Below are 19,705 nucleotides of genomic sequence, written 5' to 3'. Positions count from 1 at the left end.
TCTTGCCCCTCTGACTCTCTTCAACGTCTCCACATACAGTACCAGACAGAAGTTTGGACACACCTACTAATTTCAGGGGTTCTCTTTATTTTTGACTATTTTCTACATTGTGGAATAATAGTGAAGATATCAACTATGAAAAGACACTTAAGGAATCATGTAGTAACCAAAAATCAAAGTATCTTTTATATTTGAAATTCTTCAAAGTAGCCAGCCATTATCTCCCAACCAACACCCTGCAAGAGTTCTTAACACGTAGCCCCTAACCTTAATAACTCATTGTAAATGTAAACTTCTGGAAGTCCCAGGGATCCCGGTTAGCACGGACCATTCGATTATTAGAGTTCCGGATGTAGGAGGAACGTTAGTTAACTGAGAAAGAACTATCAGAGATGTGATCCTCATTCCGCCTGACTCTTTATTTTCTGACAAACCGTAGCTAGGTACGTATGTAGTCTGTGGAACTCAAATCCACTTGCATAACACAGTGTTAATTTCCCATAACAATGTGTCTTTAATCTTTTTTTTCATGTTTCAATGCGGTGGCCAAGTATCAGCTAATGTTATATCTTGCAGCTGGATAGCATTTAGTCTTCGCCCGCATTGGAAGAGACCATTCTGTTGTTCCAGCTCAACATCTCTGGGCTATATGCAAGGCACCATAAGACTCCAGGAGGACACTAACAGATGGTGTAAAACATGCACCAGGGTGTTGCCGATAGTCCTGTTATCCTTGTCATTAAGGCACCCGACCAGAGGTATGATGACCAGACAATCAACTGCTTCCTAAACTGGACAGTGGATAAACTAAAAACCCATATCTCACATTTATATCCCAGTAAACCGGTGAGTTGGTTGTGGCTTACGTACAGTGAGATTGGTCTCAGTTTTCATTTCCCTTGAGGTCTGTTCAGATCAGTAATGTATATAAAAAAAATGTTGGGTTCAGATGGGGTTTGAACATTCAGTTAGAAATATATTGCATGGTAGATTAAATAAAATAGAACAATAGAGTCATGTCCACTCTGATGTGGGATGTCTTGATTCTGAAAATCACTTCCTTGTTTATTTAACTTTTTAATTCATGGAGGTTACAGCCACCTAGGACAATTTGTCGCTCTCCCTGAAACATTATATAGGCAGACTATCAGTGTCACAAATGTCAAACTGCTACTGACAAAACTAGATGTTGAACTGACATCTGTCCCCAGTGGATTAGGCCTACTCCTTCCTCAAATTTCCAGGGCTGCATTTGTCTCCTGGCATCAACAGGTTACAGCCACCTAGGACAATTTGTCGCTCTCCCTGAAACATTATATAGGCAGACTATCAGTGTCACAAATGTCAAACTGCTACTGACAAAACTAGATGTTGAACTGACATCTGTCCCCAGTGGATTAGGCCTACTCCTTCCTCAAATTTCCAGGGCTGCATTTGTATGCACAGTTACAGCAGCCATCATTGAGGATTATCTGTAGTGCAAAGGTGCAAGTGACTGGATGCGTTGTGATCTGATGCAGGATAAAGCAATAATGAAAGGTTGTGCTGGGCCTGTATTTGAAAAGATTCTTGCCTTGAAAGGGTGTAGATTTGACGTCCGGCTGGAAGGAGGGCAGTGAGATTCCTTTGTTCTCTGATTTCCTTATGGTTCCTGCTCAGTAAACACTGAGCACTTAAAATCAGTCTCGTCTGGTAATCTCAGTCTGTTGTGTGTTCTCCAACTTCTCTGGTTAGTGTCATCTATCACTGTTTACCATCATAGTTTTAACCAGGTGACAGCCTTCTTTGTTAAAGCGGCAATGTGTGACTTTTTGGGTGACCTGACCAAATTCACATAGAAATGTGAGTTATAAATCTGTCATTCTCATTGAAAGCCAGTGTAAGAATCGGTAGATCTGTTCTATGTATGCTATTTCTTTGCTTCCCGGCGTTGTCATTACCCTACCCTACTAACTTAATCCTTGGTTTCCTAACACCTGTCGCAGGGATTTTTCTGCCATTGTAATCCCTGGGCGTACAGCCCAAAGTGTTTTTTTTCGGGCTACCTAAGCCCCCTTTTGATCCAGAAAAAAACCTGTGTCTAACTGATGAACTAAACTGAGATTTAAGAGTACATGTGGCCAAATCGTTTTTTCAAAACGTTCATAGATGACCAGCAGGGACAGATAATAAATAAACTGTTCTATGCTCTGAACTGTCCGATTTTCATTGTAGAGCTCCAAAGACCAGAGGCTGGTGTATTCTGGGAAGCTGCTCTTGGATCACTTAACACTGAAAGATGTGCTCAGAAAGGTCTGTCTGCTGCATTCATTTTCTTATATTTCATCTTCACCTGATATTCTGTCCAGAGATTATGGCAGTGTATGCATTCATCTTAGTTTTACATTCTTAAAGTCAAGCTGATTACTTTGACAATTGTATTTTAATGGAATAGTGTAGCTGTCCTTGCTAATGGCAATGGATGACTCTTACAGCAGGATGAGTACCACCCCTCCTGGGTCCCCCAAGGTCCTCAGGAGCCACAGTAACAAGGCCCCTGGAGTCCCCTCTACGAGCTCCACGGTGAGTTACCGGTATGCATGCAACATCCATTGATTGCCACACATTTCATCATCCCAGCACACCTTGGGCTAGCCTGAGTGCCAGTCTGTTTGTGCTATCATGCCAACTCATTGCCATGCCAAAAATGCCTTGACAATGAGCTATGGAGATGGCAAGAGCACAAACAGACATGGCTTATCTAGGCCTACTTTCTATTGTAATCCACACTGCTTCTGAGATGATTATTCATACATACATACAGTGGGGAGAACAAGTATTTGATACACTGGCGATTTTGCAGGTTTTCTTACAACGCATGTAGAGGTCTGTAATTTTTATCATAGGTACACTTCAACTGTGAGAGACGGAATCTAAAACAAAAATCCAGAAAATCACATTGTATGATTTTTAAGTAATTAATTTGCATTTTATTGCATGACATAAGTATTTAATCACCTACCAACCAGTAAGAATTCCGGCTCTCACCGACCTGTTCGTTTTTCTTTAAGAAGCCCTCCTGTTCTCCACTCATTACCTATATTAACTGCACCTGTTTGAACTCGTTGCCTGTATAAAAGACACCTGTCCACACACTCAATCAAACAGACTCCAACCTATCCACAATGGCCAAGACCAGAGAGCTGTGTAAGGACATCAGGGGTAGAATTCTAGACCTGCACAAGGCTGGGATGGGCTACAGGACAATAGGCAAGCAGCTTGGTGAGAAGGCAACAACTGTTGGCGCAATTATTAGAAAATGGAAGAAGTTCAAGATGACGGTCAATCACCCTCGGTCTGGGGCTCCATGCAAGATCTCACCTCGTGGGGCATCAATGATCATGAGGAAGGTGAGGGATCAGCCCAGAACTACACGGCAGGACCTGGTCAATGACCTGAAGAGAACTGGGACCACAGTCTCAAAGAAAACCATTAGTAACACACTCCGCCGTCATGGATTAAAATCCTGCAGCGCACGCAAGGTCCCCCTGCTCAAGCCAGCGCATGTCCAGGCCTGTCTGAAGTTTGCCAATGACCATCTGGATGATCCAGAGGAGGAATGGGAGAAGGTCATGTGGTCTGAGGAGACAAAAATATAGCTTTTTGGTCTAAACTCCACTCGCCGTGTTTGGAGGAAGAAGAAGGATGAGTACAACCCCAAGAACACCATCCCAACCGTGAAGCATGGAGGTGGAAACATCATTCTTTGGGAATGCTTTTCTGCAAAGGGGACAGGATGACTGCACCGTATTGAGGGGAGGATGGATGGGGCCATGTATCGCAAGATCTTGGCCAACAACCTCCTTCCCTCAGTAAGAGCATTGAAGATGGGTAGTGGCTGGGTCTTCCAGCATGACAACGAGTGGCTCTGTAAGAAGCATCTCAAGGTCCTGGAGTGGCCTAGCCAGTCTCCAGTCCTGAACCCAATAGAAAATCTTTGAATGGAGCTGAAAGTCCGTATTGCCCAGCGACAGCCCCGAAACCTGAAGGATCTGGAGAAGGTCTGTATGGAGGAGTGGGCCAAAATCCCTGCTGCAGTGTGTGCAAACCTGGTCAAGAACTACAGGAAACGTATGATCCTTGTAATTGCAAACAAAGGTTTCTGTACCAAATATTAAGTTCTGCTTTTCTGATGTATCAAATACTTATGTCATGCAATAAAATGCAAATGAATTACTTTAAAAATCATACAATGTGATTTTCTGGATTTTTGTTTTAGATTCCGTCTCACACAGTTGAAGTGTACCTGTGATTAAAAATTACAGACCTCAACATGCTTTGTAAGTAGGAAAACCTGCAAAATCGGCAGTGTATCAAATACTTGTTCTCCCCACTGTACGTACATACATACATACATACATACAGTTGAAGTTGGAAGTTTACATACAACTTAGGTTGGAGTCATTAAAACTAGTTTTTCAACCACTCCACAAATTTCTTGTTAACAAACTATAGTTTTGGCAAGTCGGTTAGGACTTCTACTTTGGATCCCTACAAATCAGCTGGGCTAGATAATCTGGACCCTCTCTTCATAAAATGATCCGCCGCCATTGTTGCAACCCCTATTACTAGTCTGTTCAACCTCTCTTTCATATCGTCTGAGATTCTTAAAGATTGGAAAGTGGCCGCGGTCATCCCTGTCTTCAAAGGGGGAGACACTCTAGACCCAAACTGTTACAGACCTATATCCATCCTGCCCTGCCTTTCTTTTTTTTCTTTTTTTTTTCTTTTTTTTTTAACAGTATTTTTATTGGAATTTCACAATTTTCACCCATATTAAGAGATACAACAACAGAGACAAAGCACACAGAAAAAAAGAAAAACAGCACCCACTTACACATATCTACGTATATATATATATATATATATATATATATACATATATACACATATACACACACGCGTACGCACACACACACACCCATACATACGTACACCATTTTCCTCTTCCCGCTCGGTGCTTCTCTCATCCCATCACCATCATTGCATCTCTCAATACATACATTTTAAACAAACTTACAAACAGAAATTAAACAAAAAAGCTCCGTTTAAACCAAGAGGTTAGGTTCCACACATGGAACGTACAGTGTAGTTCTGAAATACATACATCCCCGTCATTCTACGAGAATCCTTGCAGCATAATAGCTGATACCTCAGGTTCTAGGTAATTTAGATAAGGTTCCCATACTTTGTAGAACTGGTCTGTTTTAGAATGCAATGTACATGTCAGATATTCCAGAGGCACCCATTCAAATAGTATCTTATGCCAATCTTTAATAGAAGGAACCTTATCACTAATCCACTGTAAAAGGATGTTTTTCCTCACTGCGAAGGTAAGGATGTTGTAAAGCCTCCTTTTACCCACAGAAGTAACATGCCTACTAGGGAGACCTAACAGTAAATAAACTGGGTCCAATTCTAGATCGACCCCTAGGATCTTTTCAATTTCTTGCAGAACACCAGACCAGTATCTTTGTATTTTGGTACATGACCATAAACAATGTGTTAGAGTGCCTGTATCAGTTTTGCATTTAAGACACTGAGGGGAAGTGGAAGTGGGGCTAAAAGCATGTCTGCGATTTGGGGATATATGCAATCTGTGTATTATTCTTAATTGGATTGCTCTAGTACGATTACATATAGATATTGTTTTTGCATATCTCCAAATGTCCTCCCACATCTCTTCGTCAATAGTAACAGACAATTCTTTCTCCCACACTTGTTTCACCCTCTGTGTGTTGACAGCAGAAAGGGACCTTAAAGTATCATAAAACAGACTTACAGACATTTTCCATTGTGGGAAAAAAAGCATTCTTTCAATGACAGACACACCAGGGTTACCAATTAAGGTGGTGCTCTTCAGGATATAATGTCTTACTTGTAGGAAGCGGAAAAAGTCCTGCTTTGGGAGTCGATATTTCTCGACCATCTGCTCAAATGACAACAACATTTTATCAACAAATAAGTCATTTAGCCTGCGTATGCCCTTATTAAGCCAAAAGTTAAAGCCGGCATCCAGCAATCCTGGACTGAAATCTGGATTGTTAAGAATTATGGTAAGAGCAGAGGTTAGTTTGGACCTTCCCAGGAAGCGGTGAACTGACCTCCATACTTTGAGTGTGTTAAGTGTAACGGGATTATTGCAGTGATCTTCTACAGACTTGAAACTTCTGAAAAATAAAAGATCCTGTAAGGGGTATTTTGAAAGAGAAGTTTCAATGTCTAACCAAATAGAGGAGTCATCATTTGTGATCCAGTCAGAAATATAACAAAGGTGGGCACACCATTGATAGAACCTGATATTGGGCAGGTCCAAGCCGCCCATAGAACTTGGCAGCTGCAATATTGCCATCTTAAGTCTTGGCTTGCGTTTACTCCATATAAAGGAACTTAGCCATCCATTTACATCCTTTATTACCTTATTGGAGAGTAATACTGGGATCATTTGGATTGGGTAAAGTAGTCTAGGTAAAATGTTAATTTTCAAGAGGGATATTCTACCCAACCAAGAAATCGGGAGAGAGTTCCAGCACTCCAGATCCTGTCTTATTGTATCAAACAAGGGAACACAATTGGCTTTGTACATTTGCTGGAATTTAGGAGTTACAAATATACCCAGACACATGAAACCTGAGGGAGACCATTTAAAAGAGAAGGGGGGGAGAAGTATTAGGTACAGAGTGCAGGCTACCAAGTGGCATAGTCTCTGACTTAGTTAGGTTAATCTTGTAGCCTGAGAATTCGCTGAATAATTCAATAATATTAATAAGAGCTGTAATTGAAGTCTCGGGACTAGAGATGAATATCAGGACATCATCAGCATACAAGCTTATTTTATGGTGAACATCACCAATGAGCAGCCCCTGTATAGCAGGCCTGATGGCCTCGGCCAGTGGTTCCATAACGAGTGCAAAGAGGAGGGGGGATAAAGGACAGCCCTGTCTGGTACCTCTGTGTATAGAGAAGCTATTTGACCTTAGCCCATTAGTAAGGACAGCAGCCTGAGGATCATCGTATAAAACTTTCACCCATTTTATAAAGTTGTCACCCAGACCAAATTTATTTAGAGCAAATAATAGGTAAGACCACTCCACACGATCAAATGCTTTCTCAGCATCTAGGGAGAGCACAAGACCATCCACAGCACTTTGTTGGTAAGCTTGAATTACATTAAGAAGCCGCCTGACATTGTTGCATGACTTACGGCCCTTAATGAAGCCAGTTTGGTCTCCTTTCAATTAGTGGCAGTGAGTCCTCTAATCTTGTGGCTAGAATTTTAGAAAGCAATTTTCTATCCACATTCAGAAGGGAAATTGGTCTGTACGAGGAACAAGACTCTGGACATTTTCCCCTTTTGAGAATAAGTGAAATGTTGGCTTCTCTCAGCGTTTGAGGGAGTTGGTCATTTGAAAATGAGTGATTAAACATATCACACAATGGCTCAAGGATCAGGCCATGGAACTCTTTATAGAACTCACTACAAAACCCGTCTGGTCCTGGGGCCTTACCATTTTGCAGATTCTTAATTGCGAACATTATCTCTTCCTTGGTAATAGGGGCATTAAGGAGGGACCGCTGCTCTTCGGAGATAGTAAGGAGCTCAATCTTACAAAATAAGTTCTCCATTAATTTGGGTGCATCATTTGGCAGTTCTGAGGCATAAAGATTTGTATAAAATTTCTTAAATGAGTCACTTATCAATTTATTTTCATATAAATGATTACCATCAGAGTCAGTAATAGTAGCAATTGACTGAGTCAGCTCTCTTTTTAGCTAGGTATGCCAAGTACTTTCCTCGCTTATCGCCATGTTCATATAGCTTTTGCCTGACAAATCTCATTTTCTTTTCAGCGTCCTGTGTTAGGAGAGAGTCTAACGTTGATCTAATGACTGATATTTCCTTTAATAGGGCAGGGGTGGGCGTTTTAATGTAGTCCTTCTCTTTAGTTCCTAATTCACCCTCTAACATTTTTTGCTTTTCACGCTTTTTCCGTCTCTTAGTAGCTGTGTATGACATAATCAGACCCCTGGCATACGCTTTACAGGTCTCCCAAAGGAGCGAGGGGTTATCTGTTGATTGAGAGTTAATAGAGAAAAATGCTTTAAACTCTGTAATGAAATATGATGTGAATGTATGGTCTTTAAGAATGGTTGTGTTCAACCTCCAATGTCTTGACCGATTGAATGACCCGTTGAGTTTTATGTCCAGGATCACCTCAGCATGATCAGATATGACTATGCTTCCTATCCTAGCGGATAGAACAGACTGCAGAGACGTCCTGGGCACAAAAAAATAATCTATTCTAGTCTGACATCCATGAGGTGCAGAGAAAAAAGTGAACTCTCTGTTGGAGGGATGAAAAGCTCTCCAGACATCCGCATACCCCAGATCATCACAAATAGCTTTAAGTGACTTAGCTTGAGGAGAGAGTGAAGCTATACCGCTGGGGAACCTATCAATAAGGGGGTTCAACAAGCAGTTAAAATCTCCTCCAACCACTGCAGTGTCCGAGTTTAATTCTGAAAAGTCTAGAAAAACCTTAGTGAGGAAATCAGGGGGGTGAGCAGGGGGGATGTAAATATTCATAATAGAAATGTTCTGCCCTTGTAAAGTACCATTAATTATAACAAAGCGACCAAATGTATCTTTCACACAATTCAAGACCTTAAGTGGTAAACATGTAAAGATCCAAAAGGGGGTTTTCCCACTAGCTAACATGCAGGGGATTTCAACTCTCCAATGTAGACTCTTAAGTCTGCATCGCCGCTCCATAGCCTCATCCTTTATATGTATGGAAAAGAAAATCAATAGGAGAATATTGAGGCTCTTCCACCTAAAACCAAGCCTGGGCACCAATATGGATTCACACATATCTCAGCCTGAGCTATAGCGGCTATTACTTTAGCAAGAAAAATAATAAAGATACGAATATTACTGAGCCGGAGTACGTGAGGACTCACGTCACTGTTTCATGATCAGATTCAACCAAAAATAAACAAAGTTATCCAATGCTGCTGAGGTGCAGCTTAAAAGTAATTTACCCGAGAGAGTCAATGAACGCAGCAGCCTCTTCAGGTGTGTAGAGCTTTTTAGGTGATCCGTTGACCATAATCTTCAATGTGGCCGGGTACAACAGTGCGTAGTCCATCTTCATTCTCCTGAGTCGAGCCTTCGCCTCATCAAACACTTTGCGTCTTCGTACAACCGCAGTGGAATAATCATTGAAGAATGAGACCTTGGGACTTTTACGTTGACTACCATCAGAGCCGATGTCTCTAGCCGCGTCCATGACGCGCTGCTTGTTGGTGAAGTTGTGGAACTTTATAACCACCGGCCGTGGGCGCTGATTGGGACCGGGTATCGGTGCTTGAGAGCGATAGGCTCTGTCCAGCTTCACACGGCCAGCCTTAGTGTCCATTTGTAGGTAGCCAGGGATCCATTCCTCAAAGAATTTTACTGAACGTGTCCCTTCAGAATTTTCCGGGAGTCCCACAACACGAATATTGCATCTGCGTCCTCGATTATCCAAGTCGTCAATGTGCTCCGCCATTTCACGCACCTGTTTCTCAAGTGCTTTTATCTTAGCGTCCATAGATGTAGTTGAAGTTTCCACTGCATCAATTATTCCTTCTGCCTCAACAACACGTTCCACAACCCTCTGTAGTTCAGCTGAATGACCTGCTATTGCTTCCAAGACCGTCCTTATCTTAGCATTGATCACTTTAGTAATGTTATCAGTCATCTTTTGAATCACCAGGTCCATTGTGCCTGTATCCGCAATGGTGCTAGCCTTGCTAACGTTAGCTAGCTCCTCATGCACATCCACAGGGGTGGTGGTTTTGGTCGACTTCTTAGTAGTTCTGTTGGGCATGTTGTCGGAGATTTTTGCGAAAAAGCCGACAAGACTCATTATATGGTAACTTATTTAGCCAATTCTACCACTTTTTCAAGCTAGGAGATTAATGTAAAAATATAAATTTACGAATGCCACGAGAGCTCGCTGAAACACTGTGTTCTCTCTACGGCGCCATTTTCATCCCCCCTGCCCTGCCTTTCTAAAGTATTCGAAAGCTAAGTGAACAAACAGATCACCGACCATTTTGAATCCCACCGTACCTTTTCCGCTATGCAATCTGGTTTCCGAGCTAGTCCCGGGTGCACCTCATCCATGCTCAAAGTCCTAAACAATATCATAACCGCCATTGATAAAAGACAGTACTGTGCAGCCGTCTTCATCGACCTGGCCAAGGCTTTCGACTCTGTCAATCACCGTATTCTTATCGGCAGACTCAACAACTTTGGCTTCTCTAATGACTACTTCTCAGATAGAGTTCAGTGTGTCAAATCTGAGGGCCTGTTGTCCGGACCTCTGGCAGTCTCTATGGGGGTGCCACAGGGTTCAATTCTCGGGCTGACTCTTTTCTCTGTATAAATCAATGATGCGGGTGATTCTTTGATCCACCTCTACGCTGATGACACCATTCTGTATACATTTGGCCCTCCTCTGGACACTGTGTTAACAAACCTCCAAACGAGCTTCAATGCCATACAACACTCCTTCCGTGGCCTCCAACTGCTCTTAAATGCTAGTAAAACAAAATGTATGCTCTTCAACGGATTGTTGCCCGCACCCGCCCGCCCGACTATAGCATCACTACTCTGGATGGTTCTGACTTAGAATATGTGGACAACTGCAAATACCTAGGTGTCTGGTTAGACTGTAAACTCTCCTTCCAGACTCACATTAAGCATCTCCAATCCAAAATTAAATCTAGAATCGGCTTCCTATTTCGCAACAAAGCATCCTTCACTCATTCTGCCAAACATACCCTCGTAAAACTGACTATCCTACCGATTCTTGACTTCGGCGATGTCATTTACAAAATAGCCTCCAACACTCTACTCAGCAAATTGGATGCAGTCTATCACAGTGCCATCTGTTTTGTCACCAAAGCCCCATATACTACCCACCATGGCGACCTGTACGCTTTCGTTGGCTGGTCCTCGCAACATATTTGTTGCCAAACCCACTGGCTCCAGGTCATCTATAAGTCTTTGCTAGGTAAAGCCCCTCCTTATCTCAGCTCACTGGTCACCTTAGCAATACCCACCCGTAACACGCGCTCCAGCGGGTATATTTCACTGGTCTTCCCCAAAGCCAACACCTACTTTGGCCGCCTTTCCTTCCAGTTCTCTGCTGCCAATAACTGGAACGAATTGCAAAAATTACTGAAGCTGGAGACTTATATCTCCCTCGCTACCTTTAAGAGTCAGCTGTCAGAGCAGCTTACCGATCACTTCAACTGTACACAACCCATCTGTAAATAGCCCATCCAACCAACTACCTACCTCATCCCCATATTTGTTTTTGTTTTTCTCCTCTTTTGCACACCAGTATGTTCTACTTGCACATCCTCATCTTCACATATCACTCCAGTGTAAATATCTAAATTGTAATTGTAATCACTATTGGCCTATTTATTGCCTTACCTCCTTACTTCGTTTTGCACACACTGTATACAGATTTTTCTATTGTGTTATTGACTGTATGTTTGTTTATCCCATGTGTAACTCTGTTGTTTTTGTCGCACTGCTTTGCTTTATCTTGGCCTGGTCGCAGTTGTAAATGAGAACTTGTTCTCAACTGGCCTACCTGGTTAAATAAAGGTGAAATAAAAAAGTAGAGTTCCAATCGTATTTGTCTGTTTTCTCAGATGGGTCAGAGCCCCAATGTCCCCTCCCAGAGTCAATCAACCTCCTCTGAAGAGAGCTTTGACGGGCTGAGACATCAGACAGGCCCCGCCCCTAATCATGCACCACACCCTGCCTTTAAGGGTAAGTCCTTATACGGCAACACGGTTAGTTCTGGACACGTTATGATTGGCCAAGATGTGAACCACTGTTGAGAGCTCTCACTTCACAATAGATTTCTGTGTGTTTTTATGTGTTAATGTGCTTGTTGTCTACTGATAATACCCAAACCCCTTACCCCGCAGCTGTGTACTTACCTTGCAGCTACATGTGGAACCAGTTCCCGCCACAGCAAGGCCCTCCCACCAACATGCCAGCCTACCCTGGCATACAGTACAATCCCATGACACTGCTGTGGTGGCAGCAGGTGTACGCCCGGCAATACTACATGCACTAGTAAGTCTGCTGTCTCCCAATAACTGTGTGACAATATGCTCAATTACCCATGCTGTGTCATGGAATCACTGAGATTCAATCACAATGATCTCACTTTCAGATCTTCTCTATATAAAACGAACCAGGTTCTCAGGTGGACGAATTATCTGACTCATGGAAAAAAAAGTCACGACCATGCTGATGGAACGAGGAAGTGTCGGTACAATTTCATAATTGTCGACAGAAAATGTTTGTACGACATGAGATATTTTTGTGTCGTGAAAATGAATAGTGCGATAAATGGCGGTGGAAACGCCTTTATGCACAAATATTGTTTTTTATGTGGATTTTATAATATTCGCATGAAATCTGTGAACAATTAGATGGAAACCTAGCTACTAATCCAGTTGCTCTTTACATGAATTTCTCTCTCCTTTCTCTCTCTGTCTCTCTCCCTCTCTCTCTCTGTCTTTCTCCCTCGCCCTTCTGTCAGATGTTGGCTGCCTCGTCTCACCATCTCAGGCCTGACCTGCTCTCGGCCCAGCCTGGCCAATCGGATCCTCTGAACCCGCCTCCCCTGGAGGAGCGCCATGGCGACCCCAACATCCAGTTGAACACCCAGGGAGCGGAGGCGCTGCTGAACGACGAGGATCAGAACTGTGATTGGCTGGACTGGGTGTACACTGTGTCTTGCGCCGCCATCTTGCTCAGCATAGTCTACTTTTACTCATCCTTTATCCGCTTCGTCATGGTGATTGGCGCCATGTTGCTGCTATACCTGTGAGTATTTCCCTGCACCCTCTCAAATTAATGCTGTGTGTCCTTAGTGGTGACATACTAGACTTGCCCCAGAACTCAATGTACAGTGGGGGGAAAAAGTATTTAGTCAGCCACCAATTGTGCAAGTTTTCCCACTTAAAAAGATGAGAGGCCTGTAATTTTCATCACAGGTACTCTTCAACTATGACAGACAAAATTAGAAGAAAAAAATTCAGAAAATCACATTGTAGGATTTTCAATGAATTTATTTGCAAATTATGGTGGAAAATAAACTTTTGTTATTGACCAAATACTTATCTCAATACTTTGTTATATACCCTTTGTTGGCAATGACAGAGGTCAAACGTTTTCTGTAAGTCTTCACAAGGTTTCACACACTGTTGCTGGTATTTTGCTCCTCTAGAGCAGTGATGTTTTGGGGCTGTTGCTGGGCAACACGGACTTTCAACTCCCTCCAAAGGTTTTCTATGGGGTTGAGATCTGGAGACTGGCTAGGCCACTCCAGGACCTTGAAATGCTTCTTACGAAGCCACTCCTTCGTTGCCCGGGCGGTGTGTTTGGGATCATTGTCATGCTGAAAGACCCAGCCACGTTTCATCTTCAATGCCCTTGCTGATGGTAGGCTCTGTTACTTTGGTCCCAGCTCTCTGCAGGTCATTCACTAGGTCCCCCCGTGTGGTTCTGGGATTTTTGCTCACCGCTCTTGTGATCATTTTGACCCCACGGATGAGATTTTGCATGGAGCCCCAGATCGAGGGATATTATCAGTATGTCTTCCATTTCCTAATAATTGCTCCCACAGTTGATTTCTTCAAACCAAGCTGCTTAGCTATTGCAGATTCAGTCTTCCCAGCCTGGTGCAGGTCTACAATTTTGTTTCTGGTGTCCTTTGACAGCTCTTTGGTCTTGGCCATAGTGGAGTTTGGAGTGTGACTGTTTGAGGTTGTGGACAGGTGTCTTTTATACTGATAACAAGTTCAAACAGGTCCCATTAATACAGGTAATGAATGGAGGACAGAGGAGCCTCTTAAAGAAGAAGTTACAGGTCTGTGAGAGCCAGAAATCTTGCTTGTTTGTAGGTGACCAAATACTTATTTTCCACCATAATTTGCAAATAAATTCATTAAAAATCCTACAATGTGATTTTCTGGATTTTTCTTTCTCATTGTGTCTGTCATAGTTGAAGTGTACCTATGATGAAAATTACAGGCCTCTCTCATCTTTTTAAGTGGGAGAACTTGCACAATTGGTGGCTGACTAAATACTTTTTTTGCCCCACTGTATGTGCTGTCTTGCCAATATCGAAAGAGATAGCTATTTAGCTCTGGGAGCATGATCTTTCCATGACCGACTGACCAAGTGAAAGCTATGATCCCTTATTGATGTTACCGAGTGGCGCAGCGGTCTAAGGCACTGCATCTCAGTGCAAGAGGCATCATTGCAGTCCCTGGTTCTAATCCAGGCTGCATCACATCACAATTGGCCCAGCGTCGTCCGGGTTTGTCCCAGGGTAGGCCGTCATTGTAAATAAGAATTTGTTCTTAACTGACTTGCCTAGTTAAATTTTAAAAATCCACTTCAATCAGTATAGAGGAAGGGGAGGAGACTGATTTTTAAGCCTTGAGACAATTGAGACATGGATTGTGTGGGTGTGCCATTCTGAAGGTGAATGGGCAAGACAAAAAATGTAAGTGTCTTTAAACGGGGAACTGCAACACTGCGGGGTTTTTCACTCTCAACAGTTTCCAGAGTGTATCAAGAATGTTCCACCACCCAAAGAACATCCAGACAATTTAACACAACTGTGAGAAGCATTGGAGTCAACATGGGCCATTATCCCTGTGGAACATTTTCAACATCTTGTAGAGTCCATTCTCCAATGAATTGAGGCTGTTCTGGGGGCAAAAGGGGGTACAACTCAATATTAGCAAAGGTGTTCCTAATGTTTGGTATACTCAGTGTATTTGTACAAATTGTGTAAATGGAAAGTGAGATTGTTCTGAATATATTATTTTAACCCTATACCTTTTTATCCGGGTCTTCTTGGCTCTTTGACCCAACAAATGTGTTATGAAATGGTCACTCATTATGTATCACAGGGTTTGTTATTGGCTGTTTCTCTGTGTTTTCGTTAGGCACCAAGCTGCGTGGTTCCCCCTTTAACCCGGAGAACGAACTTCGGACCTTCATCATGACCTCCAAGAGACGGTAGGTCATCTGTGACCTCTGACCTTTTAACTCTAGTTTAAGTGCTTTTGAATGTCAGGACAGAACCCCTGGAATGATAGAGTAATATAATTTGCAATAGCAGTGATGCATGATTTATGTAATGCTTATCTGGTAACGTAATATGGTATTGCTATGGTGAATGATTACAATTGTAAGAGGGGGAAAAAAATCTATCAATTTTTACAGTTTGTGTTGTTGGACCTACACAGGAGCGGGTGATGGATGACGGCTTAGGGAATGACGATGCGGACAGTGGAGAGGAAGGACCAGAGGATCCCAATGCTATTCCCCATGTTGGCTTCCTCTCTACAACTTGGTCATTTATTGTCACGTTCTTCATGTCTCTTATACCTGAGGGGCCCCCCAATGCTGCCAACTGAGCCAATGAGCCATGGAAGTCAGAATGGCACTAGTGACTGGACTGAATACACTATCTTTAGTATGCCCAGCGAGTTCACCCCTAGGTCTACACAATCATTATACATCGACCGGATCACAGGGCACTACCAAAGAACTGAACGGTCACGGACAAAAAGGTGTTGAAGTGAACAACACAATGACACTTTTGGGGGAAAAGGACATCATTTGAAACGTTCAATGTCATGAGATCTAAATATTCTTCAGTATGATCTTCTCAGTCGTTGTAGTATAGGAAACTATGACTTGTAAGCAGACAGAGAACATTGATCCCTGTGTAATATAGTCTGTTTATTACAATGATAATGAGCCCTATTTCTGTGTGAAAGAATGATCAAGTATGTACTGTCTATAGTTGAAGTTAAATTGTATAATAAGTGTATTATTTTAATATAAACTTCAAGCAATCCGTTGGAAAGTACCCTAAATCATATTTGTTGTGATGTGTTTGGCGCGTAATCTGTTAAAATGGAACCTTGGCGTTCGTTTGTTGGTAACGGTCGTGAGCATCAGAACAGACAACTATTATTTTTTTAAAGAAAATATTTAATCCATTATAAAAAAACATTAATATTTTTTATTATTTTTTATATGAATCAATATAACGATGGTGCAGTAAAACCGTCCTGATACTGGGTTTACATGGTTACTAAATAAATTGCGGCGCGTCCTCTGAGGTTGAGTGGCACCAAAAAAATGCTTGCCAGTTAGCAGTTAGCAAACTAACGTTAGCGCATTAAGTTTGACAAGGAAGTTTGACAAAGAAAATAACCGGTTGAAAATACTGAAATGAGTTGCTTAGCTGGTATCTGTGGCAATTGTGTAATCTTTTTATGTATTATCGGACTCGAAGTCTGAACCTGATGACTCAGTTCAGTCGATCAGGCCCAATTTAGTTCTGAAAGGGACGATGAGTAATTGTTACAATCAACCGATGTCATCCGGAATGGTGGAAAGGGTAAAGGCATTGCATTTGGCCGTCATGTCAACAAACGACAGGCACGGAAATGTGTTTCTCTCAAATGAGTTTTGCAAACCAAAGAAGATGGGAGTTGACGTGTCTGTTTTCATCAGAGATAAACTGCGATATTTTATAATCATTGGAATCAGTCATTCTTGGTAAGTGTCAATATTCACCTCAAATATTAACGAACCTATTAGCTAATTAAGAAATATTGCACGGGGAGGTGTGGTAACTGGCCAATATACCACTGCTAAGGGCTGTTCTCCGCAAGACGCAACGCGGAGTGCCTGAACACTGCCCTTAACCGTGGTATATAATCAATATACCACAAACCCCTAGTTACCAACGTAATTAGAGCAGTAAAAATAAATGTTTTGTCATACCCGTGGTATACGGTCTGCTATACCATATACCACAAACACTCTTATTGCTTATTGCTATTACAAACTGTTCACCAACGTAATTAGAGCAGTAAAAATACATGTTTTGTCATACGCGTTGTATACGGTTTGAAATACCACGTCTGTCAGCCGATCAGCATTCAGGGCTCGAACTACCCAGTTTATAGTTATTAGTAGCCAATGACTGTCAGTGAGCATTCATTAATTTGATGATAAACCTGTGTGCCCCTTTTTGACAGCTGTCTTGGCTGGACTTCTACATTGGTAAGTTCACTATGCAGGTACTGTATGTAGGCTATAACCTAGCTACTGTGCCTCAGCAGTCAATGGCCAGGTGCAGAAATGTGAAGGTGATTAGTCTGCAGTGATTGACCAGAGAGGGGGTACGCCGTCTTGCACCTGATGGCGAAACTCAAGTCGCACAGCATCTGCATCTACATTTGCATCTGCCTCATTCACAAATATTTTTTTCTCCCTATGACCAGAGAAAGTGAAATATTCCTCTATATTAAAATAGACACAACGAGCTGCAAATAATAATGAAATCGCAGGGCTATCAATACACTTGGCTACTTATTCATTGCGGCGGCAGTGCAATTGGAAGTAGGGAGAAGCGCGTTTTATGTTTTGCAAAAGTGTTGATGTAGAACAGTGTTGACTGTGCTGAATAAAAACTTCAACATGAACTCACTCATAAAAAGTGCAGCTCTTTGCTGTATGCTTTGACAGTTTCTCTCTGGTCATGGTTTTAAAGGTTATGAAATCTCAAGTCTAGTATCAAACTTTGCTTTGACTCGGGTCGTGGAAGCTGCAGGCATGTTGATTGGAGCTATCTGATTGGCCAGCGCAGTAGGCACGCTCAAAAGAGTTTGTCTTTTCAGACAAATGAAATGGTCCAAAAGGGAAACACTTTGCTTACCAGGTGCGCAGGGCTTCTGAATCAAGTGCACCTACCGTCAACAGTGCAAAAAATATATATGTTTGGTGATCAACTATGAATGCCTTAAAGATCGACCAGTCGATGACCACTGGTTTGTTGCAAGCCATGACAAGTAGTGGCATGATGGCACAAACAGACTGGTACCCAGGCTAGTTTATCCCTATGGTACTCCATTAAACCATGGTCTTTGGTATCCATGCTGTTTTGGTGCCCCTAGCCACTCTACGAGAGAATCTGATGGGGTTTTTTTTTGGGGGGGGGGGTTCTTTCCAGTGGCAGTTGTCTTGGAGGTCTCATCACCATCCTGTGTCTCTTCTTCAACCATGGAGAGGTAAGAGAGAGTTTCGCACTTTGGAGCTGTGTACTCCCGAGTGACGGAGGGGTCTAAGGCACTGCATCACAGTGCTAGATCCATCACTACAGACCCTGGCTCGATTCTAGGCTGTATCACAACTGGCCATGATTGGGAGTCCCATAGGGCGGCTCAAAATTGACCCAGCATCGTTCGGGTTTGGCCGGGGTAAGCCGTCAATGTAAATAAGAATTTGTTCTTAACTGACTTGCCTAGTTAAATAAAGGTAAAATAAAATGCATGTTTTGTTGAGATTCATGTAAATTGATTGTTGTTTACAGTGTATGGAAACTATCTTAGACCCTCATGGGGGTTGGCTGGTGATGAATGCTATCTCAACAAGGGATGCACGATATATCGGTGAACATATCGGAATCAGACGATATTAGCTAAAAATGCCAACATCGGTATCGGCCCGATGTCTGGTTTAACGCCGATGTTAAAAACCTGATGTCAAAGCTACCGTGCATACCTATATAACTTAATGAGTTGAGCAGTCATTTGAAAGAGTAAGAACATTTCAGTGAGACAATTAAGGCGAAATCCATTAAAGCCAAGATAATGGAATTCATTGACCTTGACAATCAACCGTTCTCTGTCGTAGATTATGTTGACTTTTGCAGACTGGTCGAGCACTGGTGCACACTACCAAGTGCGCTATTTTTCAGATGTTGCCCTAACAGAGTTACACAGTAATAGCGTCACTGCTATTAGCTTCACGACATACATACTATGGAACGCTGCTTGGGTCTTTGCGTGTCAAAAGATACAGTAGCACTGTCAAAGCTGTACAAAAAAAGTCTGCAAACACCTGCCACGAACGATGTGTTTACAATACCGCGTTGGTAATAAATTTGTTTGACCACAACTTCTGGGGTAGCTAGCTTTAGCTTGGTACCTAGCTAGCACCTATACAACCAGCCTGAAAACAATGACCAGTAGAACCTGCAGTCATTTTCATTATTCTTAGCAATGATTTAGGAATCCTTGTGAGAAAGTATTAGCTAGGTTGTCACTTGTTGTTTGCCTAGTGAAATTTAACTTCAGTTCATGAAAATAAATAGCTAGCCAGCTACTTAACCCTGTTGCCCAAAGCTAACGTTATAAGCAGCCAGCTAGCTTCATCTGGCAAGTGATGCTCGACCGGACCGGGTTATGTGTTGTGAAGCTAGCCACAGTAAGGATTAGGCACAATAGTGGAATTTGCTGGTTGCCTTCAAAATAAAAGTATGTTATTGACAGTGATGCAAATTAATACAAATAGTAGAATTATGCCATACTTTCCACTATTGTGGCTAATACTTATTGTGGCTATCTTCACATAGATGGGTTGGGTCCGACCACCATTAATCAAATAATAACTGTTTTATAAATTAGGATTATTTTAGATGATGACACTTGGCTATATAGTCAGCTAACCAACTATAGCTACTGAAACAGATGTCTATTTACTATG

At 42.3% G+C, this 19,705-nt stretch overlaps 1 protein-coding gene across 1 annotated transcript; it reads left to right on the top strand.

Moving 5' to 3' along the window:
* Positions 1 to 699: 699 nt before the first annotated feature.
* On the top strand, positions 700 to 15,999 carry LOC149970295 (homocysteine-responsive endoplasmic reticulum-resident ubiquitin-like domain member 2 protein). Its single transcript, XM_090228357.1, has 7 exons — positions 700 to 846; positions 2,215 to 2,292; positions 2,509 to 2,562; positions 11,755 to 11,898; positions 12,660 to 12,946; positions 15,082 to 15,106; positions 15,385 to 15,999. Exons 1-7 carry the CDS (start codon positions 700 to 702, stop codon positions 15,553 to 15,555), a joined length of 906 nt encoding a protein of 301 aa, XP_090084483.1. The 3' UTR covers positions 15,556 to 15,999.
* The last annotated feature ends 3,706 nt before the right edge of the window (positions 16,000 to 19,705 follow it).

This window comes from Oncorhynchus mykiss, chromosome 30 (genome assembly GCF_057628025.1).
Source record: "Oncorhynchus mykiss isolate SJ-2025 chromosome 30, ASM5762802v1, whole genome shotgun sequence".
NCBI lineage: Eukaryota > Metazoa > Chordata > Actinopteri > Salmoniformes > Salmonidae > Oncorhynchus > Oncorhynchus mykiss.
Note: the sequence above shows the minus strand (reverse complement) of the source record. Positions and strands in the feature narration are given on the sequence as shown.

Excerpts from the sequence above, each read along its gene's own strand:
- LOC149970295 (XM_090228357.1), top strand. The coding sequence starts at position 700 with ATGCACCAGGGTGTTGCCGATAGTCCTGTTATCCTTGTCATTAAGGCA. Across the intron at positions 11,899-12,659 it reads AGTCCTTATACGGCAACACG|ATGTTGGCTGCCTCGTCTCA; the intron begins GTTAGTTCTGGA and ends CCCTTCTGTCAG. Across the intron at positions 15,107-15,384 it reads AAGCTGCGTGGTTCCCCCTT|GAGCGGGTGATGGATGACGG; the intron begins TAACCCGGAGAA and ends GGACCTACACAG.